General features: G+C 47.1%; 2 protein-coding genes across 2 annotated transcripts in view; both read left to right on the top strand.

The window, feature by feature from the left end:
• The window catches only part of ALDH1A3 (aldehyde dehydrogenase 1 family member A3), a 42,268-nt gene extending 17,169 nt beyond the window's left edge, over nucleotides 1-25,099 (top strand). Inside the window, exons 8-13 of the mRNA XM_024982260.2 lie at nucleotides 1,826-1,928; nucleotides 4,191-4,375; nucleotides 13,473-13,637; nucleotides 14,970-15,127; nucleotides 15,942-16,016; nucleotides 23,223-25,099. Coding sequence (XP_024838028.1) covers nucleotides 1,826-1,928; nucleotides 4,191-4,375; nucleotides 13,473-13,637; nucleotides 14,970-15,127; nucleotides 15,942-16,016; nucleotides 23,223-23,295 — 759 coding nt within the window. The 3' untranslated portion in view covers nucleotides 23,296-25,099. The remainder of the gene's footprint in view (nucleotides 1-1,825; nucleotides 1,929-4,190; nucleotides 4,376-13,472; nucleotides 13,638-14,969; nucleotides 15,128-15,941; nucleotides 16,017-23,222) is intronic.
• Nucleotides 25,100-27,084: 1,985 nt separating this feature from the next.
• The window catches only part of LRRK1 (leucine rich repeat kinase 1), a 134,832-nt gene continuing 134,629 nt past the window's right edge, over nucleotides 27,085-27,287 (top strand). Inside the window, exon 1 of the mRNA XM_005221726.5 lies at nucleotides 27,085-27,275. The gene's annotated coding sequence lies outside the window, so the exon portion shown is untranslated. The remainder of the gene's footprint in view (nucleotides 27,276-27,287) is intronic.

The raw sequence follows: 27,287 nt of genomic DNA, 5'->3' as shown, positions 1-27,287 counted from the left end.
ATTTTTCCTTTAGAGGCTAAACTGTGATGCGTCCCTGTGCTAAATCTGACCCCACTTTAGTACATAGCAATAGTAAAAAAAAAAAAAGTTACTGGTCCAGTTTCCAAACTAAATAAATATCTAATTTATTTATTCAGAAGCCTCAGAAGAAAATACTGTTAGATAAGATAAAAATGTGAAATAGCCATAGGATAAACTGCATAATCAAGGTGAAAAAAAAAATAAGCGTAGGGTGACTAGCAATATTGTAGTACTGATCACACATTTGAAAGTGTCAACTTTTGATTCAGAAAGTCCATTTTGAAGTAGCTGCTTAGCAACTACTGTTTCCATGAGCATTCAAGGACGTACTTTCCATTATATTGTATCTATACTATATGATGCCATTACAATAAGGAAAGCTGGGCCATAATCTATTGCTAAAGCACACACACAAATAGTAAACTGCAGGAAAGTATATACCACATATACATATACACACACACACACACACACACACATATATATATACACACACATGTATATATGTTTCCTTGGAGAAAGAAACAGCAACCCACTCCACTATTCTTTCCTGCAGAATTCCATGGACAGAGGAGCCTGGTAAGGCTATAGTCCATGGGGTCACAAACAGTCAGACATGACTGAGTGACTAACACTACTATATGTGTGTGTGTGTGTGTGTGTGTGTGTGTATATATATATATATATACTATTAATAAAAAGGTATGTGTAGAGAAATAGAAATTGCCTGGAAAGACTCCCAAGAAATTCTTACTGTGGCCTCCTCGGTAAGTCCTGGGGCATTAACAGATGAGGGGAGATAAAATCTTTCCCCTTTAATTTATATGCATCTATATGTGGAATTATTTCTAATGAGAAAGCACTTCTGTACTTAAAAAATAGATGGATAAAATCTCCCAGGCAATAAGCGTGCCTATTTCTCCTAGTTTCCTCCAGCAGGGGTCCCCAGCCCCTCTTCTGTGGCTGGAGAACAGGACCCTCAAGACGGAGACAGAGGGGTGGGGGCAGAGAGGGGGCCCCCGCAGTGGCTCCCAGGTCCCCTGTCTTCTGCCCGACAAGGGGCGCATCCCTGCCCCCGCTGCCCTCTCTTGGGACCATGGGGCTGCCGGTGGGGCCATCTGGCTTGTCCCAGCGCACCGGCTCTGAGTGCCCTGCTTCATGCTGGCACCCTCCCCTCAGCCCGGGGGAGCCCAGCTCCGCCCCCTGCTGGCTGTCTGGCCCTAGGCCCCTGTGCGCCCTGGTCTCTGAGTCTGCCGGTCCTGAGCTGGTGGCCCCAGGACGAGGCGCTGCTGAGCCAGGCCCCCCTCCAGCGGTGTAGGGGTGACGGGCCCAGCTTACAGATTTGCCACGGTGAAACGGAGAAGCCGTTCTCTCCCTCCTCCCGGGGCACTCGGTCGTGGGGTGCATTTCCAGAGGATGGGCACCTTCCTGTCCTGCAGATCAGGTCCCCCGTTTCTCTAGCCCTTGGAGGTTCCTCAGATCAGACCAAAGGGCCGCGCAGAGCGGCCACCCCTCAGTCCCTCAGGCAAGACCAGCTGTTGCTGGCGGTAGGCGGCAGGCGAGGTCAGCTCAGCTGCTCACCGTGGGTGGCCGTGGGCGAGCCATGGGCCTGCGAGGCTCCAGCCCACTCCTGCAGGGAGCTGCTCAGAGCCTGGATTCCAGCCGGGTCACGGTCGGGTCCAGGAGGACACGCTGCGAGAGCCCAGGGCATGGAGGGGGCAGCACCACGGCCCAGGGCCTGCTCAGATCGTCCCGCCACTTCAGCTCTGTCTGAGGCTTCTCCTGTCTGGTTTTTATCCCGAAGGTTGGGAAGCTGGTTAAGGAGGCGGCCTCCCACAGCAACCTGAAGAGGGTGACGCTGGAGCTTGGTGGGAAAAACCCCTGCATCGTGTGTGCTGATGCTGACTGTGAGTCTCCCCACTTCCCGGAGTCGCAGAGGCTTCACTCGGTCCACAGCTTTCTCCTCACTTCCTTGCCTGAGTCAGAACCAGTTGAGGGAAACAGGCACACGCTTCGCAGGGACGTTTCTCCACCTCGGGTCATCACACTGTAAATAACAGGCAGATAGAGACCCAAAGGCCAGCTTCACTGGCGGTGGGAATGTGTAAAAATGTATAGCCACGAGGGCCGCCTGTTTCTGCCCTTCGAGGCTGAGTTTTCCTTCCCTGTCCCTGCAGAGCTGGGGCCGTGACAAGTGGGTCTGGGTCTTCTTCAGAGCCCCTGTGTGTGGGGGGAGGGGAGGTCAGGAGGAGGGGACGGGCACCCCCACAGGCATTCATCACTCTGCCCTCTAGCTCAGTGCTTCCTGCACTGCTTGCCGGCTCTGGAAGACTTGAGGGGTTCCTTTCTTCTTTGTCTCAAACCTGACAAATCAGAGGCCCGTGGCAGGGGCCCTCGGGAGTATCCTGCTGGCCTGGGTGCTGTCTTTCCCTTGACTGCCTCTTCCCTGGGAAAGCCTGCCTGTCCAGAAGCTTGTGTCTCACAATACAACATTAAAGTAAGCACTATTCTGGGTTGCCGTGTCCAGAAGAGGGAAGAAAGGGCCACGATGGGCCGTGGCTGACCTGCTGGCAGGGTCAGCTGCCCAAGGTGTGATTTCTCAAGGACACTAAAACGCCTTTGCCTTGATGAGCACCTCCGTGCCTGTCCACTGGTGCCTGGGATGCCTTTCAAGCAGTCCGAAGCCTCCCGTTCCATGGTCAGATAGGGTTGGAATTGCACAATTCCCCAAGAAGAAGTGACCCTAGCGTCGTTTCTGGCCCAGGTGTAGATCACTGGTAGCAGTTCTCCTCCTCGCGGTGGGCTCCCGGCGAGGGAGAGGACTGGGCGAGGACTCAAGCACCCCCAAAGGAAGGGGAGCTGGGTGTGAAGATGGACTGCTCGTTTTCGCCTGGTTTGCAGCTTCCTATGGGAAGTAGGACCAGTGTTGCTAATGGTCTGTGCAGCCACGTGGGGCAGTCCTGGGTGCTGCCCCACTGTGACCCACATGTGGAGCTTGAAGCTCCGGTCTCAGAGAGCAGGACTCCTGTTGTGCCCTCCTTTGACTCCAGACCTGGGCGCCCCTTCTGCCCATCAGCGCACTCTCTTCCCTCCCAACCGGGAAGCCTGCAGCAGAAACACAGACTCCTGTCTGAGTGTTGGCTTGACAAGGGTCATAAACACCCATCTCCTGTTCCTCGGCTGGGCAGTGCCCATCCACAAAATTCAATCCTGGCATAGCTGGCATCCCAGGCGTAGTATCAACAGTAACATGCCACCGTCTCCCAACACGGCAGCTGCCCGCCTCTGGGTGCTGTCAGGAAGTAAATGAGCTGTTTTGGAGCAGGGGTAGTTTGAAGCTGCCTAGGAGGAGGTGGGGTGCAGGCAGAGACAGAACCTTGTGACGCTGTCCTGCTGTGACAGTGACTGACACAGAAGCCCTTGCTGGGTAACGACGGCTCTTAAAGCCCAGAGCAGCCTTCCTCAGAGCTGCCCGGAGAGCAGTGCTGGCTGACGTGGAAACTCCACCCACGTCCAGGGGGGCCTGGCTCTTGCTTTATGCGAAGCGAAGCTGCCCTGGATTTGGGGGGCGGGCAGGTGGGCTGTAGAAGCCCCTCAGTGGATGTCAGTGGCCTCTCTCCCTGAGCACCCTGCTAGTTCAGCTTGAGTACCTGGTTTTATTTCAGTGTAGCTCTACAGTGCAGATCCAGCCTTCATCAGGCAGAATCAATACATTTTTTAAACCCTTTTAAGTCACGCGTAGTGTTGTGTTCCTTTCATAAGCTCCCCCTTGTCACTCAAGGTGGAAAATTTCGGCCCCTTGAAAAATTCTCACCAACTGGTCAACATCAATACTTACAAAAGGTTATTTTATACATCACTAGTCCCCAGAAAAGGAAGGGGAGGGATCCGTGGGCAAGGGAGATGGGGATATGAACAGTCTCCGTGCTCATTAGCACAGTAAAAATGCTGAGACATCCAGCAGTCAGGGACCTATTTAACCCAGAACTCTGTGGACCCGAAAACCCCCTTTCCCATCCTCTGCTTTGGGGAAATGCTGAGCAAAATTAATTTCTGCACCGCAGCCATCCCGAGGCCTGTTTTCCCGTGTGGGCAATTAGAGCTGCAGCTGTCGCCCGTCCAGCCCTAACGACTTAATCGCTTCCTCTCCCCGCCGCCCCTCCCTGCAGTGAGCTTGGCGGTGGAGTGCGCCCATCAGGGAGTGTTCTTCAACCAAGGCCAGTGCTGCACGGCCGCCTCCAGGGTGTTCGTGGAGGAGCAGGTCTATGACGAGTTTGTCAGGCGGAGCGTGGAGTATGCCAAGAAGCGGCCGGTTGGAGACCCCTTTGACGTCAGGACCGAACAGGGGCCCCAGGTAACTGAGGCGTCACGTCCCAAGTGCAAGTTGGGGGGTTAAGCAAGCAGGGCTCTGGCCCTGCACAGCTCAGCTGTTCCCTGGCTTCAGGGTCCTTCTTGAAGCAAGGGCTCCGTTACCCGCTTGCCTGCCCACTGAGGGCTGTTGTTCCAATGCTGACTGACAGTTCAGTCCTGTCAGGCCTTGGTAGGGTTATGAAATCAGAGTGGACACGCAGACACTCGACTCTTCACGGCAGGTAATACTGAGCTCTGGGCCTTGGCAGAAGGGAGGCATTCCTGGTTCAGAAGCCCGTGTGCCTGCACCCCCCAGCCAGAGGCACCTCTTCTCTGAGCCGCAGTGTCCCCAGGAGAGAGCCGCAGGCAGAGGCTGCTTGCTTAGCTGGCCTCTCTGCAGAAGCGAGTTAGAAGCCTGGCTGAAAGGCAGCAGAGTGCAGGTGGAAGTGGCACCTGGAGTCAGAGGCCTAGCGGTCTCCCAGCCCATGGGAGTTACAGGACGAGGTGACCATCAGAATCCCAGCAGAGAGGCTCAGAGGATCGGGCTACATCTCTGAACAGCAGGAACATTTCTCTGGCAGCCTGGTTTGCGAAGCTAACAACAGGATGAAAATGATCATAACGCCGAGGTTTAATAACCTCAGGAAGAGGGCACATCCTGTATCACTTTCTAACTGTGCAGGGCAGCAGACGGATAAATATTTAAAAGAGGACAGCCTAACCATCACATGAATTATTGAAATGGAGCTCAACAGCAACCCACTTTACTTGTAGCCAAAGTCCTGCTCCAGCCAGGAAGTTTCAAATCACATGTCAGGACTCACCCATTTGCGTCTGTCCCAGGAACTAGCGACTCACCCACTGCGTTGGCCCTGTGTGCTTCCACGGGAAGCCGTGGAACTGAGGACAAGTTGGGCTCTGGAATTTTGTGAAAACCACAGGCTCCTGCCAAACCTCAGTTTCCTCATCTGGAAGACAGAGCTATTGATGCATATTAAGGAAATTTCAAGGCATCTAATAAGTTTTTATTCTTTAAGGGGAGAGGCAGTAAACAGCAGGCTTCCTAAGCTAGGTGGAAGTGAATGTACGTGACTTCAAGCCACATCAGTTAGGTCTTGCTTGACCATCCTTGGGGGGGAAGCCTTGGCTGGGGAGTGGGGAGGACCACGTGGAAAAGGTGTGTGTCTGGCCGCAGCGCCCACCTCTGCCTTGGCCCAGCCCACATGCTGTGGCTCTGGTGCCACGTGATCCTGGTGAAGAGAAATATCTCTACTTGTGGCCAACGCTCTGCTTCCTGTCAGGCCTCAACCCCCAACCTAGTAGTGGCCAGTGAGACAAAGTCCAGTGGCCTTGGTTGGATTTCAGGTCTGCATACAGACATGGCCACAAGTCATTATCGAATCTGCTGTGATTGTGAAGCTAATCCAGAATCCGTGGGAAATATGTGAGCTGATCCATCCTAAGGAATCCCTTTTACCCCATCATTATTCGTAAGTCTCTTTCCAAGGTTTCAGGCTTGACTTCTGAAGCCAGATATACAAATCTCTTCCAAGAGAGCGGAGTGGTATTGATTTCATCAGTGCTTTTGATGCTGCTGAAAGTCCTATTGAAAACTCCCTTAAGCCATCTAACTTCAGCGTATTATTTAGGGATGCTGCTGAGTTTTTTTTTTTTTTCCCTCCCAAAGTGCTTTTTCATCTACATTAATAAGATTTTACTCTGAGAGGATTTACAGCTGTCTAAATAGTCCTGTCTATCTCATGCTAGTAAAACAACTAGCTGACCAGCTCAGGGTCCACTACAGGCAGCCGGCATGCTCCAAAATTATTCAAGTTTATTTGGCAACCGAGCAAAGAGATGCACGGACTCACACAGGCCACCTGGTGCAGGGCAGGGTCCCAAGTCCTCCCGGCAGAGCTGCTCGCTGCCTTGGCTACCCTTGGGCCCTGCTTCTCTATCTCTGGTGGGCTCTGGCACAGCCCTCACTTCATAGCAGGTTCTTCTCCTGCACTGTGAGACGGAAGCTGACATTCATGGAGGATTATTAGATTTAAACAACGTATTCACACAGACTGACCAGGGAGAGTCAATCTGGATGGGTAGAGTTTCCAGGGAGACCTAGTGCTGGCTGCAGGATAGATGGTCTTGGAGGCAGAACATGGTCAGCGGCCACTGAAGATCTGTAGTTTGCTGAAGCCCCACAAATCTCTTGGTCTCCGAAGAGGAGGAAAGAGCAATCCTGGCTTTTAACCCAAGACTTGGTTCATCCAGAGAGAAATTACCAGATTACCAGGCCTGTTGTAATTTGAATTACTTTTTGAGATGGCCGTACATACACATGGGGGGCTTACCAGGTGGCAGAGTGGAAAAGAATCTCCCTGCCAATGCAAGAGACATAGGAAACATGGATTTGATCCCTGGATCAGGAAGATCCCCTGGAGGAAGAAATGGCAACCCACTCCAGTATTCTTGCCTGGAAAGTCCCATGGACAGAGGAGCCTGGCAGGTTACAGTCCATGGGATCACAGAGTCAGACACATCTGAGCACGCATACACATACACTTGGTCAAAAGCCAAAATACATATAAAGGTCAATAGTGAGAAAGCTCCCTTCCATTCATTCATAGACATGGTTATTACGCTTCCCTCCATGGGTATCCTGTGTACTTAGTTCTTAGGTGAAAAGTCTCAGAATTTTTGTATATACAACCAAAATTGAGTATGTATACAAGAATGTAATATGAATTCTGGTCTCCCCTGTTTTTACCCCAGATACCTGTACACAATATTGTTTTGCACCTTGATTTTTATCCACTAACAAGAAACTTGAAGAGCCTTCTGTGCCATGGCAAATCACAGGAACCTGCCTTGTTCTTTTCTATAAGTACATAGAATTCCACTGTATGAATCCAACAAAATTTTAGAAACATGTACTGATAAGTCTGTGGGTGTGTGCAATCACATACAGCACTGCGGAGTATGTCATTCTGCATGTGTGCAAGGAAATCCACAGGACAAACTGCCCAAGTGGGATTGCTGAGTGAGGGAACATTTGTAATTTCTATAAGCGTCACCAATTTACCTTCCAAAAGGATGAACCAACTCGTGCTCCCACCAACCTTGCATGAGCCTGCCTGTTTCTCCAGCCTTACTAACAGAATACGTGTGGGGTTTTGCCCATCTGATAGTTCAAAATGATATCTCATTTGTTTTTAATGTACATATATCTCTTATGGGCTTCCCGGGTAGCTCAGCTGGTAAAGAACTTGCCTGCAATGTAGGAGACCTAGGTTCAATCCCTGGGATGAGAAGATCCCCTGGAGGAGGGCATGGCAACCCACTCCAGTATTCTTGCCTGGAGAAAGTCCATGGACAGAGGAGCCTGGTGGGCTACAGTTTATGGTGTCTCAAAGAGTCGGACGCGACTGAGCTACTGAGCACAGCACAGAACAGCGCACAGCATGGCATATCTCTTATAAGAGTAAAGAGGAACATGTTAGTATTATATCTAAAGGTCATTTATGTTTCCTTTTCTATCAACCATGCCAGTGCTTTGCATATTTTTAACTTGTACTGCTGATCATTTTTTGTCACTTATAAGAATTCTTTGCATCCTAGAGAGATTAGCTTTATCTATTATGTGACTTGTCAGTTTTTTCCAGTTTGCTGTTTTGCCCTCTGACTTTGCTTATGATGCTTTTGCCTTCCTTTTTTACTTACTCAAGATTATTAATCTTTCCTTCTTGGCTTCTGCATTTCAAGTCATAGAAAGGCCATCAGCACTCCTGTTTCACCAAGGCATTCTCCCACGTGAGAGAATTTGAAGACTTTTTATGACTTCACCTTTCATGATTAAGTCTTTGATCTATTTGGAATCTATCCTAGTACAAAGTGTGAGGTATGGATCATGTTGGTATTTTAACACTGAATCCACATTTCATGAGATGACTGGTAAAGGGGCTTGCATGGTTTGTGCCCACTCTTTCAAAGAAAGCCAGCCTGTGCCTCAGGGACAGAGTCATCCAAATGCACCATTCAGTTCAGTTCAGTCGCTCAATTCAGTTCAGTTCAGTTCAGTCACTCAGTCATGTCCGACTCTTTGCAACCCCATGAATTGCAGCACACCAGGCCTCCCTGTCCATCACTCAAACTCACGTCCATTGAGGCAGTGATGCCATCCAGCCATCTCATCCTCTGTCGTCGCCTTCTCCTTCTGCCCCCAATCCCTCCCAGCATCAGAGTCTTTTCCAATGAGTCAACTCTTCACATGAGGTGGCCAAAGTACTGGAGTTTCAGCTTTAGCATCATTCCTTCCAAAGAACACCCAGGACCGATCTCCTTTAGAATGGACTGGTTGGAACTCCTTGCAGTCCAACGGACTCTCAAGAGTCTTCTCCAACACCACAGTTCAAAAGCATCAATTCTTCTGTGCTCAGCTTTCTTCACACTCCAACTCTCACATCCATACATAACTACTGGAAAAACCATAGCCTTGACTAGACAGACCTTTGTTGGCAAAGTAATATCTCTGCTTTTGATTATGCCATCTAGGTTGGTCATAACTTTCCTTCCAAGGAGTAAGCATCTTTTAATTTCATGGCTGCAATCACCATCTGCAGTGATTTTGGAGCCCCCCAAAATAAAGTCTGACACTGTTTCCACTGTTTCCCCATCTATTTTCCATGAAGTGATGGGACCAGATGCCATGATCTTAGTTTTCTGAATGTTGAGCTTTAAGCCAACTTTTCAACTCTCCTCTTTCACTTTCATCAAGAGACTTTTTAGTTCCTCTTCACTTTCTGCCATAAGGGTGCTGTCATCTGCATATCTGAGGTTATTGATATTTCTCTTGGCAATCTTGATTCCAGCTTGTGCTTCTTCCAGCCCAGCATTTCTCATAATGTACTCTGCATATAAGTTAAATAAGCAGAGTGACAATATACAGCCTTGATGTACTCCTTTTCCTATTTGGAACCAGTTTGTTGTTCCATGTCCAGTTCTAACTGTTGCTTCCTGACCTGCATATAGGTTTCTCAAGAGGCAGGTCAGGTGGTCTTGGATTCCCATCTGTTTCAGAATTTTCCACAGTTTATTGTGATCCACACAGTCAAAGGCTTCGGCATAGTCAATAAAGCAGAAATAGATGTTTTTCTGGAACTCTCTTCCTTTTTCCATGATCCAGCGGATGGTGGCAATCTTATCTGTGGTTCCTCTGCCTTTTCTAAAACCAGCTTGAACATCAGGAAGTTCACGGTTCACGTATTGCTAAAGCCTGGCTTGGAGAATATTGAGCATTACTTTACTAGCGTGTAAGATGAGTGCAATTGTGTGGTAGTTGGATCATCCTTTGGCATTGTCTTTCTTTGGGATTGGAATGAAAACTGACCTTTTCCAGTCCTGTGGCCACTGCTGAGTTTTCCAAATTTGCTGGCATATTGAGTGCAGCACTTTCACAGCATCATCTTTCAGGATTTGAAATAGCTCAACTTGAATTCCATCACCTCTACTAGCTTTGTTCGTAGTGATGCTTTCTAAGGCCCTCTTGACTTCACGTTCCAGGATTTCTAGCTCTAGGTGAGTGATCACACCATTGTGATTATCTTGGTCATGAAGATCTTTTTTGTACAGTTCTTCTGTGTATTCTTGCCACCTCTTCTTAATATCTTCTGCTTCTGTTAGGTCCATACCATTTCTGTCCTTTATTGAACTCCTTCTTTGCATGAAATGTTCCCTTGGTATTTCTAATTTTCTTGAAGAGATCTCTAGTCTTTCCCATTCTGTTGTTTTCCTCTATTTCTTTGCATTGTCGCTCAGTCATATCCAAGTCTTTGCGACCCCATGGACTGGAGCACACCAAGCCTCCCTGTCCATCACCAACTCCCGGAGCTTGGTCAAACTCATGTCCATCAAGTTGGTGATGCCATCCAACCATCTCATCCTCTGTCATCCCCTTCTTCTCCTACCTTCAGTCTTTCCAAACATCAGGGTCTTTTCCAATGAGTCAGTTCTTCACATCAGGTGGCCAAAGTATTGGAGTTTCAACTTCATCAGTCCTTCCAATGAATATTCAGGACCAGTTTCCTTTAGGATTGACTGGTTTGATCTTGCAGTCCAAGGGACTCTCAAGAGTCTTCTCCAGCACCACAGTTCAAAAGCATCAATTTTTTGGTGCTCAGCTCTCTTTATGGTCCAACTCTCACATTCATATGTGACTACTGGAAAAACCATAGCTTTGACTAGATAGATCTTTGTTGGTAAAATAGTGTCTCTGCTTTTTAATATGTATTATGGGTTTGTCATAGCTTTTCTTCTAAGGAGAAAGTGTCTTTTATTTACATGGATGCAGTCACCATCTGCAGTGATTTCAGAACCCAAGAAAATAGTCTGTCACTGTTTCCATTGTTTCCTGTTATTTGCCATGAAGTGATGGGACCAGATGCCATGATCTTAGTTTTCTGAATGTTAAGTTTAAGCCAGTTTTTTCACTCTCTTCTTTCACTTTCATCAAGAAGCTCTTTAGTTCCTCTTCACTTTCTGCCATAAGGGTGGTGTCACCTGCATATCTGAGGTTATTGATATTTCTCCTGGCAATCTTGATTCCAGCTTGTGCTTTATCCAGCCCGGCATTTCACATGATGTACTCAGGATAGAATAAATAAGCAGGGTGACAATATACAGCCTTGATGTATTCCTTTCCCAATTTGGAAGCGGTCCATTGTTCCATGTCAGGTTCTAACTGTGACGTCTTGAATTGCATACAGGTTACTCAGAAGGCAGGTAAGGTGGTCCAGTAGTCCCATCTCTTGAAGAATTTTCAACAGTTTGTTGTGATCCACACAGTTAAAGGCTTTAGAGTAGTCAATGAAGCAGAGGTAGATGTGTTTTTGAATTCTCTTGCTTTTTCAATGATCCAACAGATGTTGGCAATTTGATCTCTCATTCCTCTGCCTTTTCTAAATCCAGCTTGAACATCTGGAAGTTCTCAGTTCACATACTGTGGAAGTCTCACTTGGAGAACTTGAGTATTGCTTTTCTAGCATGTGAGATGAGTACAATTGTGAGGTAGTTTGAACATTCTTTGGGATTGGAATGAAAACTGACCTTTTGCAGTCCTGTGGCCACTGCTGTTTTCCAAATTAGATGGCATATTGAATGCAGCACTTTCACAGCATCATCTTTGAGGATTTGAAATAGCTCAGCTGGAATTCCATCTCCTCCATTAGCTTTGTTCATAGTGATACTTCCTAAGGCCCCCTTGACTTTGAACTCCAGGATGTCTAGCTCTAGGTAAGTGATCAGACCATCATGGTTATCTGGGAATTGTGATCTTTTTTGTATGGTTCTTCTGTGTATTCTTGCCACCTCTTCTTAATATCTTCTGCTTCTGTTAGGTCCATACCATTTCTGTCCTTTATTGAGCCCATCTTTGCATGAAGTGTTCCCTTGGTATTTCTAATTTTCTTGAAGAGATCTCTCGTCTTTCCCATTCTGTTGTTTTCCTCTATTTCTTTGCACTGATCACTGAGGAAGGCTTTCTTATCTCTCCTTGCTATTCTTTAGAACTCTGCATTTAGATGGGTATATCTTTCCTTTTCTCCTTAGGTTTGCTTATTTTTTTATTCAAATTTGCTTAATTTGAGCCACTTTTTTACCTGAAACTCACAGCTACAGCAAACCTGTCTAACAAAACTCTGTCTCTCCCAGCCAGAGTGAAAGGGATTTACAACAGAGTCATGGTAAGAACAAGCTTCCCATGGACTTGGTAAGAAGGACCATTTTGAGTGGGGAGAGCACTTCCCCACCTTGAGTCTCCCAGAGAGCTGCCCTTTGCCAGCTGGTTGAGTATAGCATCCACAAGCTGGATATTTATAGGGTACACTCCAGCCGAGGAGACCCCTTAATCAAAGTGGCAGAAAGTAGAGCTCTTCTGATGAGCTGGCTCCCCGCCAACCAGGAGCAGCCTGTCTACCCCCTTGAGCCTCTATTTTGTATCCACGGGTGATGAGTAAGGTCGTCAGCATTATTTCTCACTTCTCTGCCCTGTGGATGGAGAATTCCAGTAAGTGTTACACTCTGATCTGTGGTGCCCTAGGAGCAGTGTGCAGTTTTGCCAGATAAAATACAAGGCAACTAGTTCAAATGCTGAAGCTTAGGCTCCAATATTTGGCCACCTGATGCAAAAAGCCAACTCATAGGAAAAGACCCTGATGCTGGGATAGATTGAGGGCAGGAGGACAAGGGGGCAACAGACGGTGAGATGGTTGGATGGCATCACCGATTCAATGGACATGAGTTTGAGCAAACTCTGGGAGATGGTGAAGGACAGGGAAGCCTGGCATGCTGCAATCCATGGGGTCACAAACAGTCAGACACAACTTAGCAACTAAGCAATGACAACCCAGTTCAGATAAACAGTGGATACATTTTTAGCATAAGTATCTCCCAAATATTGTTTGGGATTTGCTTATACTTTAAAAATTGTTTCTTGTTTTTTTTAGGAATTCATATTTAATTGGGTATCCTGTGGTTTTATTTGCTAAATCTGACAACCCTAGAAAGATTCAAGAGTTAGAACCAAGAATATGACCACTTCAGATTTTGTTTCACCCATGGATTTGCTTAAGAGCATGGCTTCCCTGATGGCTAAGTGGGTAGAGAATCCGCCTGCGATGTAGGAGACACAGGAAATGTGGGTTCGATCCCTGGGTTGGGGAAATCCCCTGGAGAAGGAAATGGCAACCCACTTCAGTATTCTTGTCTGGAAAGTCCCATGGACAAGGGCGTCTAGCAGGCTGCAGTCCAGGGGGTCGCAAGTCCAGTTGGACTTGACTGAGCGACTAAGCACACAGCACCCATGGAGGGGGTCAGATGTATGAATACACTCATACCTGGAGAGGATGAGAACAGCCCATCTCTCCCCTGCCCCAGAGAACCTAGATTTGTGCATTGGAGCTACATTTGCATACAAGGCACATCTGGTCCATGAATTTTGTCTTGGCTAGAACATAATGAGGTCAGCCACCACATAGGAGGCTGTTGGACACATACGCTGGCAGCCAGCATCCAGAAAGAAGCCAAGCTTACTTCTCTCTGTTTTACAGATTGACCAGAAGCAGTTCGACAAAATCCTCGATCTGATCGAGAGCGGAAAGAAGGAGGGAGCCAAGCTGGAATGTGGGGGCTCCGCCATGGAAGACAGGGGGCTCTTCATCAAACCCACCGTCTTCTCAGAAGTTACGGACACCATGCGGATTGCCAAAGAGGAGGTCAGCAGGCTGTGAGGAAAACCATGTCCTATGCGAGCTGGGGCCCTGGGAGCGGGGAAAGGGGCTGGGCCTTTCAAAAAGAGCCTTCTCCAGGGCCAAGGGATCCCTGAAGCCTTTGGGAAGGGAGTGTTTTCCTTGCTCTGAGGTCTTTTCCCTCTCCTTTGGAGTCCTCTGGGCGGTCGTCCTGCCCTGGGACCCATGAACTGTGTAGAGCTTGTCCTGACCCCCACTTCCATGCTTTGCTCATCCTCTCTGGGAACAACAGTCCCTCTTCTGTGCTCTGACGTGTCCTCAGGTTAGCTGCGGGTGGAGAGCCTGTGCTCTTACCAGAAACTGAGCCAGGGATTCAGGGCCCAAAGCCTCATTCACTCCACCAGACCAAACCTAAATGGCAACTGTTCATCCCAAAGACCTGTCCTGACTAGAAGTCTCTTAGAAGTTGTCCATTGTGGGCATCCTTGGAGTGGTGGAAATTAGGGTAACTCCCGTAAGAGTGTAATTCTGTCTTTCGGGGCCACTGTTAAGCTAGCTGGAAGTGGTTCCCACCTGGGTCCCAGGTGCTCGGCCTCCAGGCTATGGCATTTTGGGGGGCACATGAAAGAGGGAATCACTGCCAGAGTCTTGCTGGGATGAGCTGTTTATACACATTCTCCTTGAGATTTGGGGGAGTTACTAACTGTACTGTGATGGCATGAGACTCAGCTGTTTAACCTCTGTGAGAGAAGCTCATTGGGAACCGGGGAGGTATTTTGGCAGGCTGACACTGTCCTCCTGAGCTGTGGTGCTGAACACTGAATCCATTACAGGCTCCTTTCAAAATTACCTCTGAATGTTCGTAACTCTTTCCTTTTATTTGCTGTGTTGCAGATGGTGAGGAACACAGCCTCATTCCTTCCCCTGGGAATTATTAGGGAAACATTTCAGGGCATCTTCCTTGATAGAACACACAGCACAGAGGCCAGGGCCCATAGTCTGTGCCTGCAAACACCCTTCACAGTAACTTCCCAGGGATGACTTTCAGAGTTGTCTGTGCGTCCCAACACGCAGAGGCTCCTCTGAGGCTGGGACCTCTAGATGCCCTGACCACAGTGAGAGGGCTTCCACCCAACATAGTATTTTGGTGGTTATTTTTTACTTTTGTTTAGTTCAGTCTTTTCCTTCAGATTTCAACCATCGCACAGCTAAAAAGAATGCTTGGGTGCTGTCCTTCACTCTCTCCCATGGGTGTGAGCACTGGGTGTGTGAAAAGAGCATACATGAAGGAGGTACCTGCTCAGGGCACACACGCTTCACTCCGCAGCCTCTCATTGCCATCCTTCCAATTAATCATAGATTTTTGGACCAGTGCAACCAATACTGAAGTTCAAAAATATTGAAGAAGTGATCAAAAGAGCAAACAGCCTTGAATATGGACTCACGGCAGCTGTGTTCACAAAAAACCTCGATAAAGCACTGAAGCTGGCCTCCGCGTTAGAGTCTGGAACTGTTTGGTAAGTAAAGCGTGAGTGCCCAGCCCCTGAGCTGCTGGCCAGCCAGTCTCCTTACCCTTCTGGTAAGTAAAGCGTGAGTGCCCAGCCCCCGAGCTGCTGGCCAGCCAGTCTCCTTACCCTTCTGTGAGCAGAGAGCTTTCCGACTTGCGTTATGCACCACACACGTCTGAGCATGTTGCCCCCTCCTTGTGACCACCTTCTGAGCAGGATGGTGTCATCATCTCTTCTCACAGCTGAGGGACTCGAGATGCAGAGAGACTGAGTGACTTGTCCGGGGTCACACAGCCAGCACACGGCAGAGCAGAGCTCAGAGCCAGCCATTCAGCTCTGATGAAGCCGGTGCTCTTGACCACTGCGTTGGACCTCCCCTTTATATTCTAAGAGCAGCACATGTTCTTGTGCAAAGTATGGATGAAAGTCTCTCTTTCATCTGCTGATGACACTATCCTTATTTTAAAGATAATCTTAGAAGATAAATGTGAATTGGAGGCCAAGAAGCAGGAGAACTTTGAAATGAATCCTGTCTCTTTTCAGAGCTGATTCTTATTCCCTCAGCAAAATTCGCTTCTTTTTCTCCCCTTGTCATTTCCTTCCTACCCCTGTGAGAGATTTATACTTAACAATATTCAAACTTTAGTTTCTGGTGGTGAGAGCAAGAAGGCAGAGATTGAAAACACAACTTTCCTGGTATAAAACCTGGACACAGACCATCGCTTCGGCAATGCTCTGCACCTGGCACCTAGTGCCCACAGCACTCAAGGGCCCGCCCAGTCCTCTCCCGGTGACCACGAGCGTCTCTCTCTTCTCTTTCCAGGATCAACTGCTACAATGCCATCTATGCACAGGCTCCGTTTGGTGGCTTCAAAATGTCAGGGAACGGCAGAGAACTGTAAGTGTTCTTGTCACTGCACGCCTGTCCGCAGGGCAGATGGAAGACTCACTAGGTCCACAGGGTAGTTGCGGGTGCTTGGTCCAGAGCCCTGCCCTGTGCTCGTGTGTGCCAGCCTGGGTCAGCTGTACCCGCAGGCTGGTGGTCCTTTCCCTCTGGGCTGGGCTGACCCCCTGTCTTCTGCCCCTCTCTCCCTGCCCCACCTGCACCGTCCTGCCCCAGGACTGACCCCCAGCCTCAGCAACCCCCAGCACCCAGCCCATTGGAGCTGTGCAGCAGCAGGTGCTTGAACCTCCGCATGAGGACAGGGCAGGGCTGGGAAAGCCCGAGGCAGGGAGGATGGGCACTCTCCGTGGTCAGAATGTGGCCCTCCTGCCCACTAGCAAGGTCTCAGGACAGACCCTGGGGTCTCGGGCGTTTCCCTGGAGGGGTCCTGCAGCACGCTGAGAGCAGCCTGTCACACTGCGCGCTCCTCCATGGTTTCCTTCTGTCTTGCCCTTTGGGAGGCCGTGCCCCATCGGCCTAGGCTGTGGTCTAATGTGTCAGGCCCAAGATAAAAGGCCCCGCCTCCTGATTTCTTCACATGAAGGGCCGGCAAATTTCAGGCAGACACACACGTGCAGTCCATCGCAGGTGGGTACTGCTGCCATCCCTATTTTTAGATGAGAAAACTCAGGGAAGTCCTGTGCCTTCCCAGGTCACACTGCCAGTAAGTGACAAAGCTGGGACTGGACTCTTTTTTTATTAATTTGTGTACTCACTTATTCATTAGCTGTGATGGGTCTTCACTGCTGCATGGCCTTTTCTCTAGCGGCGGCTGGGGGGAGCTGCTCTTCGTTGTGCTGTGCGGCTTCTGACTGCAGTGGCTTCCTTTGGGCATGAGGCTCCGGGGCACGCCCTTCGGTAATTAAGGTTCTAGAGCACAGGCTCAATAGTGTGTCATTGGGCTTGGTTGCTCTGTGGCATCTGGGATCTTCCCAGACCGGGGAAGCAACCTATGCCTCCTGCCTTGATAGGTGGCTTCTTTCTATCCCTGAACCACCAGGGAAGCCCCTGAGGGTGAACTCTTAAACCCCACACACTGCAAAGCCTTGTTTCCCTGGGCTCCCCTTATCTGTCTCCTCTGTGCTGAAGCCTCAGCCAGCAGCCCCCAAGGCCTCCTCTAGGGGCTAGGCACAGCCTCCACCCGCAGCAGAAACTTCAGTCCCCAGAGCAGGTGTCCTTGGGTGTCAGAGCTGCAGGAAGGGTGTGTGGGACCCACCTGATCCTAGGCAGCTGACTCCTACCCTCTGTCCTCTCCCTGCTTTCCTGGCCTGCATCACCCCCCCTCCTCCGTGGTTCTGCCTGTCCGCTGCGGGACAGGCCCGGTGTCCTGTCCCTGCTTTCCTGGCCTGCATCCCCCCCTCCTCCGTGGTTCTGCCTGTCCGCTGCGGGACAGGCCCGGTGTCCTGTCCCTGCTTTCCTGGCCTGCATCCCCCCCTCCTCCGTGGTTCTGCCTGTCCGCTGCGGGACAGGCCCGGTGTCCTGTCCCTGCTTTCCTGGCCTGCATCACCCCCCCTCCTCCGTGGTTCTGCCTGTCCGCTGCGGGACAGGCCCGGTGTCCTGTCCCTGCTTTCCTGGCCTGCATCCCCCCCTCCTCCGTGGTTCTGCCTGTCCGCTGCGGGACAGGCCCGGTGTCCTGTCCCTGCTTTCCTGGCCTGCATGTCCCCCCTCCTCCGTGGTTCTGCCTGTCCGCTGCGGGACAGGCCCGGTGTCTGCTGCACCCAGTCCATGTATCACCCTGCTGATTAGCTGCAACGGGGACTTTTGTGGATGTCTGTTTTTTTTGACCCTTGGCATATATTTTTCCCAAAGCTTTTGACAATGTACTTTTACATAATCCACAGGGAGCCCGGAAACTGGCTCAAAAACCAATCCCCACTTTCAGTTGTCTCTAATTAATGTCTTCACATTGCAGTAAGTTCCCCTTTTCCATGTGGAGCCCCATGTGGTGGATTCCACGGTTTTCCCCGTCCCCAGACTCCTGGCTCGGCAGGCTGTCCGCTGGCCACCCACGGGCCCCTCACGTCTCCCCCTGTGCAGATCTGGGAACGAAGCCTGCAGTTTCTCCTCCTCCTGGCTGTTTTTCTTAGTTCTTTGTTTAACTTTACGATACAGTAAGGGAAAAAAACTCCACACTGTAGAGACATGTGGAAAGTCAGGGCTCCCCTCCCTTGACCCTCAATCTCGTTTGTTAGAAGTAACCACTGTTCCATCATCCATTGTGTTCCTTTTGTGCATTCATTCTTTGTTCACTGGCATATATTTACTGAGTACCTCTGATGCCCCGGGCACATGCTGGGTGCTGAGCACACAGTGGTGAACTCTATAATCAGCAGTACCAGCGCCCCAGTGTTCTGGTGAGGTTCAGTGGCAGAAAGACTGGGCTTATGGATGGTCTAGAGCCCCAAGGTGGTCAAAACTGGGTGAGAAGCAGTTTAGGAAATGCCACAGTGGGTCAAATAAAAGTGACAAAAACTTGAGCAGGGCAGTGAGTGCAGGAATAGAAAGAATGAAGTGGTTCCTGCACTTCCTTTTACAGTGAGTGCAGGAATAAAAAGAATGAAATGTTTCCTGCACTTCCTCGTACAGGAGTGATTTCATATTGGACTTACTCGTTATGTGCTGGTTCAGCATGATTCCATCACTTGGTTTGCTTTTCTTTATGAAGCTGACAAATTCACTACTTTGATTTTTACACTGTAACACTAGGTTCCGTTCAGTTCAGTCACTCAGTCGTGTCCGACTCTTTGCAACCCCATGAATCGCAGCATGCCAGGCCTCCCTGTCCATCACCAACTCCTGGAGTCCACCCAAACTCATGTCCATTGAGTCGGTGATGCCATCCAACCATCTCATCCTCTGTCGTCCCCTTCTCCTCCTGCCCTCAATCTTTCCCAACATCAGGGTCTTTTCAAATGAGTCAGCTCTTTGCATCAGGTGGCCAAAATACTGGTTTCAGCTTCAACATCAGTCCTTCCAATGAACACCCAGGACTGACCTCCTTTAGGATGCACTGGTTGGATCTCCTTGCAGTCCAAGGGACTCTCAAGAGTCTTCTCCAATACCACAGTTCAAAAGCATCAATTCTGTGCTCAGCTTTCTTTATAGTCCAACTCTCACATCCATACATGACCACTGGAAAAACCATAGCCTTGACTAGACGGACCTTTGTTGACAAAATAACGTCTCTGCTTTTTAATATGCTGTCTAGGTTGGTCATAACTTTCCTTCCAAAGAATAAGAGTCTTTTAATTTCATGGCTGCAGTCACCATCTGATTTTGGAGCCCCAGAAACTACAGTCAGCCACTGTTTCCCCATCTATCTGCCATGAAGTGATGGGACCAGATGCCATGATCTTAGTTTTTTGAATGTTGAGCTTTAAGCCAACTTTTTCACTCTCCTCTTTCACTTTCATCAAGAGGCTCTTTAGTTCTTCTTCACTTTCTGTCATAAGGGTGGTGTCATCTGCATATCTGAGGTTATTGATATTTCTCCCGGCAATCTTGATTCCAGCTTTTGCTTCCTCCAGCCCAGCATTTCTCATAATGTACTCTGCATATAAGTTAAATAAGCAGGGTGACAATATACAGCCTTGATGTACTCCTTTTCCTATTTGGAATCAGTTTGTTGTTCCATGTCCAGTTCTAACTGTTGCTTCCTGACCTGCATATAGGTTTCTCAGGAGGCAGGTCACATGGTCTGGTATTCCTATCTCTTTCAGAATTTTCCACAGTTTATTGTGATCCACACAGTCAAAGGCTTTGGCATAGTCAATAAAGCAGAAATAGATGGGTTTTTTTTGGAACTCTCTTGCTTTTTCAATGATCCAGCAGATGTTGGCAATCTTATCTCTGGTTCCTCTGCCTTTTCTAAAACCAGCTTGAACATCTGGAATTTCACGGTTCATGTATTGCTGAAGCCTGGCTCAGAGAATTTTAAGCATTACTTTACTAGCATGTGAGATGAGTGCAATAGTGTGGTAGTTTGAGCATTCTTTGGCATTGCCTTTCTTTGGAATTGGAATGAAACTGACCTTTTCCAGTCCTGTGGCCACTGCTGAGTTTTCCAAATTTGCTGGCATATTGAGTGCAGCACTTTCACAGCATCATCTTTCAGGATTTGAAATAGCTCAATTGGAATTCTATCACCTCCACTAGCTTTGTTCATAGTGATGCTTCCTAAGGCCCACTTGACTTTGGACTCCAGGATGTCTAGCTCTAGGTGAGTGATCAGACCATCATGGTTATCTGGGTCATTATGATCTTTCTTGTATAGTTCTTCTGTGTATTCTTGCCACCTCTTCTTAATATCTTCTGCTTCTGTTAGGTCCATACCATTTCTGTCCTTTATCGAGCCCATCTTTGCATGAAATGTTCCCTTGGTATCTCTGATTTTCTTGAAGAGATCTCTAGTCTTTCCCATTCTGTTGTTTTCCTCTATTTCTTTGCATTGATCACTGAGGAAGGCTTTCTTATCTCTCCATGCTGTTCTTTGGAACTCTGCATTCAAATGGGTGCATCTTTCCTTTTCTCTTTTGCTTTTTGCTTCTCTTCTTTTCACAGCTATTTGTAAGGCTTCCTCAGACAGCCATTTTGCTTTTTTGCATTTCTTTTCCATGGGGATGGTCTCAATCCCTGTCTCCTGTACGATGTCATGAACGTCCGTCCATAGTTCATCCGGCACTCTATCAGATCTATCATATTTCAAGGTTTTGTACATTTTCTATGCATACAATGAATGTAAACGTGCATGGCTTTTTTCTGTTTTCAAATTATTTGAGAGGAAAATACTTGTGCTGTTATGAATATGCTTTGGCTATGCTGTCTTTTTCATTGGTGGGCTCCCATGACTAACTTTGGTGCTTTTCCAAGGAGTTTTGCTGCCTCAAACCTGCTGATATTCTTCCTGTGCATCAGTCCTTATGCACTTGTGGGAAATTGTTTTCAGAAGAAATTCCCCAAATCAGGTATCCGGCATAGGAAAAATAGGCCCCTCACTCTTTTGGTTTGCATTTCTTTAATGGTAAGGGATTGAGCACCTTAATTACACCTATTGGTAATCTTTATTTTTTTTTCTGCAGACTGACTGCATATCTTTTGTTGATTTTTCCATTTTTTAAAAAAATTGGTTTGTAAGACTTCTTTGTGCTTTAAGGTAAACAGCACTCTTGTTTCTCACAGTGTTGTAAATGTAATTTTTTCCAGTTTATAATTTGCCTTTGGGCTTTTAATGGAGTTTTCTGCTCTGTAAAAGTTGGATTTAACATTCTATATATGGCTTCTATGTTTTATTGTGTTTAGAAAAGAATTAAAAAATAATTCACCCATTATCATGGGTCCTTGAATTTGGTTTTAGGACACTACCAAAGAATCTCAATGACACATTAGCAATAAAATAATAATATTCCTTTCTACCATTTACTTTTTACCTAGCACATAGTAGGCAAATTTGTTCTATTTGAATCAATTCTAACTATAAGGAGGTGATGGTATTCCCATTTTACAGATGATAATATTGAGGCTCAGTGAAGACAAAAAACTTGCCTAGATGGCATAGATCCAAGGCTGTAGTTATCCAACTTGAGCTGCATCAGAACCCAATGACTTGTTAATCCTCTGGCTGTTAAAACACAGATTTCTGGGTCCCACTCCTAGGTTCAATAGATGTATTAATTTTCTATTGCTGCTATAATAAATAATCACAAAATCTGGAGCTTAAACAACATGAATTTATTATCTTACGGCCCTGAAGGCTGAAAATCTGACATGCTCTCCCTTAGCTAAAATCAAGATGTCTGCAGGGCTACATTCCTTCCTGGAGACTCTAGGGAAAGAATCTATTTCCTTGCCTTCTCCAGCTTCCAGGGCCTCCCTCCCATATTCCTTGGCTGGCAGCCCCTTCCTTCATTTCAAAGCCAGTGGCGTTGCATTTCTCTAAGCTGTTCTGTAGTTTCACTGTCCTCTGAATCTCTTCTGTATCCCTCTTCCTTCTTCAAGGGTCCTTGTGATTACTCTGGGTCCACCCAGATAATTCAGGATACACTCCCTATTTTAAAGTCAGCTAACTAGCAATTTTAATTCTGTCTGCAACCCTAATTCCCCTTCATCGTATGATATGTTCGAAGCTTCAGTGACTTGTGATGAGGACACCTTGAGGCGGGCATTATTCTGCTTCCCACAGAAGGCCTGGGGGGCCTGAACCTCTGCATTTCTAGCAAGTTCTGAGGTGAGGCTGATCTGCTGGTCAGGGAGCCACACTTTGAAAAGCATTGGTTTAAGGGAAGAGATGGGATTCTGTCTTGCATGTTTCTAGCGGCAGAGACTCAGTAGCCCCCTCAACAGCTACCTCTTTTCCTAAACAGGTACACATTCTTATTTACATAATGGCAGAGCAAGGGTTGCAGAGACTTTTAAATTGATCCAAAGCCACCTCTCAATTCTTGGAAGGGGCCCTAAGCATGATTCATGGAGCCTGAGTCGGGTTACTGGGCTCTGCAGGACTTCAGGAAGGGACACATATCAGAAACATGGACTCAGAGGCCGTGGACTCCCTCGTGTCCACTCTGCTAACGTCCGTGTCCCTGCCCGGGCCTCATTCTTCTCACAGCTGGTCCCCAGCTGTGCTCTTCAAGACCAGCTCCAGGTCCTTCCTAGCCCTGCCTCTCACCGATGCTCTGGCCACAGCCCAGTCAATAGCTTTGGGCCTCTGTCTCTCTTGTCTCTTCCAGCAGCTCCAAATTGCCCACAGAAGTTATAAATCTGCAGAAGTTATCCATCTACTCCTCAGCTTGCCCATCCCTCACCACACAGGCTCTCTTCTTGCCCCCCTCCCCCACTGCCCATCCAGGGAATTCATCACTTTGTTTTAAATCCCCTTCATCCTTTGAAGGCAAATCCTTAGTCCTGAATATTTCAAAAGCATCACACACACACACACACACACGCACACACACAAAACTTGGCATTTAACCTTCAGTTACGCATCCAGATACTTAAACTTACTGATGGTCTTACAGCCCTTAGACTCTATTAAATCCTCATTTTTTGGCCTTTTGCTCAGACTCCAGACTGCCCAACAGAGTACTCGCCTTTGAAGCATTAGAACGAAGTTCATGCAGAGTGGCTAAGTGCCATTTTATATCTCACTCTTTTCTGTGATCACAGAGGTGAATATGCGCTGGCTGAATACACAGAAGTGAAAACTGTCACCATCAAACTTGATGACAAGGATTCCTGAAGGAGAAGCAGGTTCCTTCTTCAAACATCTGACAACTGAATGTGGCTGATCAAACTTACTGAAGAAAAATCTACATTCTGACCTTCCTGGGATAGTTTCTTCTGGAGACTTTAAATCTGCTGGATTTGAACGATTTTTGTTTTCCTCTTACATTCCTCTTTATTGACAGAAATGCTGTGTGTGAAATTGCAGTCCTGCCTGGGGTGGGACTAAGGGCCATCTCTGTTTTCTGCTTTCCCCCAGATCCCTGGGACGGTGAGGAGGTTCAGGGCACTGTCAACAGGAAGTGGTATTTGAAGTATCGAGCCATCACTTTAAAATGTTCTGTGGACTCTAACTCTAGTAAGGATTTGGAGAAAAAATTCCCTGTACGTTCTGCAAACAGGACTCTACCTGCGGGTTCCTCATGATTACCTGCCCACAGAACAAGCCCCACCGACTACTCAGTAGGAAGGAATAGCACTAAGTTTAAAAAAATTTTTTTTTTAAAAAACAAGGTTGGGAGGATCTGATGTGGGGGACTTTGGGGAAGCAAGTACCATGGAAGGGTCATGAAGGCCCTGGTATGAATGGTCTTCAAGGACTGCATCTTGACATTGACCATGGGACTCAGCTTAAAACCAATACAGCCTTTGGAATATGACCAAATCAACAACTGTAAGAGCTTATCTAACGCATGTCATGGTCTACCTTAATCAAGGCAGGAAATGTTGCAAATGTCCCCATCACTGCTAAAGACCCAGTGCTCTGACAGTACAGATTCTAGGATCATTAAGTCCCAGATTTTACTAATTAAAGCCATAATGTGCTTTTCCCAGTTAGGCATTTCTACCACTTGCATTGATTTATGATAACCCTATATAGTTTTCCTTTTCTCCAGTTGGGTTATCAACATTTTAGATGAATAAGACATACACAACTGAAAAGACTGCTGTTGTAATACAGCTCTGGTTTTTTGAAGTCCTGTTTTGATATTAATTAGTGATAATTAACAAAGAACATCTGAACTTCATGGAGGAACTGGGTCTGCTACTAGAGTGGCTTAAGCACTGCACTGACAGGTTGAAAAGTGTTTTTTTCCTCTTTGTGTACCCAAAGGATGTGCAATTCCAAGTTTCAGCTTGGAAAACTGAAAGTGTCCCACGGAGCTTTAAAAAAACAAAGCCAAACTGCAATTGTGTTATTCAGATACTTTTACTATTACTAACTTGTACTTTTCTAATGGTGCTTACGTTTGAGAATTAAGTTATGTTTGAGAATTAAGTTGGGGGGGAGAATAATAAAATGGAGGTCTATGTCAAAACCAGTGTTATGTATAGAGAAAGTCTTATGTGAAGTGAGGTCATCATTCCTGTTGGAAATATGCAATATGCAATTCACCTTCTCTCAATCAATGAACAACACATCACTTAGACTACCAGTAACTTGTTAAATCAGGATTTGACTTCATATGCTGAATTTTCAGGATTTTATCTCAAGTAACTAAAGGCATTAACCTTGATAGTAATACATTAGAGGGTTCTTATTCTTTCATTGTACAATAATGCCTTTAATATGATGCTACATTATTTATAATTGGTAGAGTTAATGTATCTTTTTATAGTTGTAAGTAAACAGAGGTGATGTATTTAACCTTCTGTAATATACTGTATTTAGAAATGGAAATCTATCTAGTATTAGACTCCAGTTCTTTTAAGGTTTACTCCTGTGGTATGGTTTTAAAAAATCTATTGGCCTGGGAATTCTGACCCTAATTGCAGATTGTGTTCAACGATGCAATAACTATAAAATAAAATCAGATATTTGAAAAAAAAACTATGTTTTTTCATTTAAAGACCAGAAGACCCCTTTTAATTCTGTGACTGACCTTTCTCTTCCTTAGAACTTTGGTACAAAGTGACTTACAATAAAGTGGTTTCAATCACTTAAGGATAAAATTACATTTGCTCAATCAATCAAGTCCTGTGTTTAAGGACTTGAGTGTGAAACTCACTTTTATGGTTTTGGGGGTGGATGAGGCAGCAAGCTTGGCCTCAAAGGCTCTGCATCTTAGTTGGTAAAGTTAAAGCTGTCATTTGAGCTTACTGAGTCCCTTTTTATCATAAAGCGATGAGGATGTGAGTGTGGAAAATGTGGAGAAGGTTGCTTGGGGACTTAGGGAAACACCGTATCCTGCAACTGTGTGCACAAGCATTCATTTTTGTCACTTTTTTCTATGAGGATCTCTGTGTTTGTGTTTAAATTATCCAGAGTTTCTAAGGCTTCAGACCAGTAAGCCTCAATCACTGAGTCGTACACTGACACTGAGGTTAGAGGAAGAATATTTCTGTACTTGGTTAGGTCCACCGTGTTCAACCATGCCTCTCGTTTTGAGTCCATTTCATTTCGGTCATGTAGAGGCGAAGTTCCACCCCTTCAGAGAAAACTTGAGGGAGCCTTGGATAAGATCCATCTTAATTTATGCCCTTGTGTATGTTTGAATGCATTTAGAAACCTTCCATTTCCCAACCAAAATGTGAGCAGAAAATTCAAGGAAAACAGCATTTCCTTTGTTTGTCACTACCATGACAGGAACCATTTTGAGGACATACACTGTGGCTGTGGTGTGTGTGTGTGTGCATGTGTGTGTACAGTGCCTTTTGGGGTGGGGACAGTAAGTTGGCACATTCTCTAAAAGTGGACCCTTTGAAACACCCAAGCTTCTCCCAATGGCAGGCTGAGCCCTTTTGAAGTTCTTGCTCCTAGCCTGTCTTGAGCTTGAAGGTTGATAATAAGGGACATTTTTTAAGTGTCCCAGAAGAAATATCAGTGGAAACTGAATACCCAGCTGAAGGGAGGTGACTAGAAACTGAGGGCCTATTATACAGAGTGAAGTAAGTCAGAAAGAGAAAAACAAATATATATTAATGCATATATATGAAGTCTAGAAGGATGGTGGGAAGGATGCTGGGCAAGGTTGAAGGCAGGAGGAGAAGGGGATGACAGAGGATGAGATGGTTGGATGGCATCACCAACTCGATGGGCATGAGTTTGAGCAGACTCTGGAAGATGGTGAAGGATGGGAAAGCTTGCTGTGCTGCAGTCCATGGGCTCACAAAGATTCAGACACGACTGAGAGACTGAACGACAACAAAAAGTATGGTGCTGATGAACCTGTTCGTAGGGCAGCAGTGGAGACGCATAGAGAACAGACTTGCCGACACAGCTGAAAGAGGAGAGAATTGAGAGAGTAGCATTGAAACATATACTTTACATACGTAAAATGAATAGCCAGTGGGAATTTGCTATATGACGCAGGAAGCTCAGACCCTTTGGTCTGTGACAACCTAGAGGGGTGGGAATGGCTGGGAGATCGGAGGGAGGGGATGTGTGTATACAGCTGATTCATGTTGGTGTGTGGCAGAAACCAACCCAATGTTGTAAAGCAATTATCCTCCAATTAAAAAAAAAGAAACTACCACACCTTCAGAAGGCAGAAAGGGTAGCTCAGGGAGGTAGCTTCCAATTGACCCTACCGTGAAAGTGAAAGTCGCTTGGTCCTGACCGACTCTTTGCAACCGCATGGACTATATAGTCCATGGAATTCTCCAGGCCAGAATACTGGGGTGGGTAGCTGCTCCCTTCTCCAGGGGATCTTCCCAACCCAGCAATGGAACCCAGGTCTCCTGCATTGCAGGCGGATTCTTTACCGTCTGAGTCACCAGGGAAACCCCTCCCTGCCTCCATTACTTAGGATAAAACTTAGAAAGTGAAAGTGAAAGTCACTCAGTCCTGTCCGACTCGTTTTCTCCAGGCCAGAATACTGGAGTGGGTAGCCGTTCCCTTCTCCAGGGGATCTTCCCCACCCAGGGATAGCACTCGGGAATCCTGCGCTGCAGGTGGATTCTTTACCAGCATTCCAACATGAGAAGTTGGTCAGTGGGGGTTAAGAAGCATAAAGAAATCTTAACTGACCTGTAACAATCGCCTCATGCAAACCTGTAAGTAACGCA

The sequence above is a fragment of the Bos taurus genome, chromosome 21, assembly GCF_002263795.3.
Source record: "Bos taurus isolate L1 Dominette 01449 registration number 42190680 breed Hereford chromosome 21, ARS-UCD2.0, whole genome shotgun sequence".
NCBI classification, from domain to species: Eukaryota; Metazoa; Chordata; class Mammalia; order Artiodactyla; family Bovidae; genus Bos; species Bos taurus.
The sequence above is the reverse complement of the archived record's forward strand: the minus strand, read 5'-3'. Positions and strand labels throughout refer to the sequence as shown.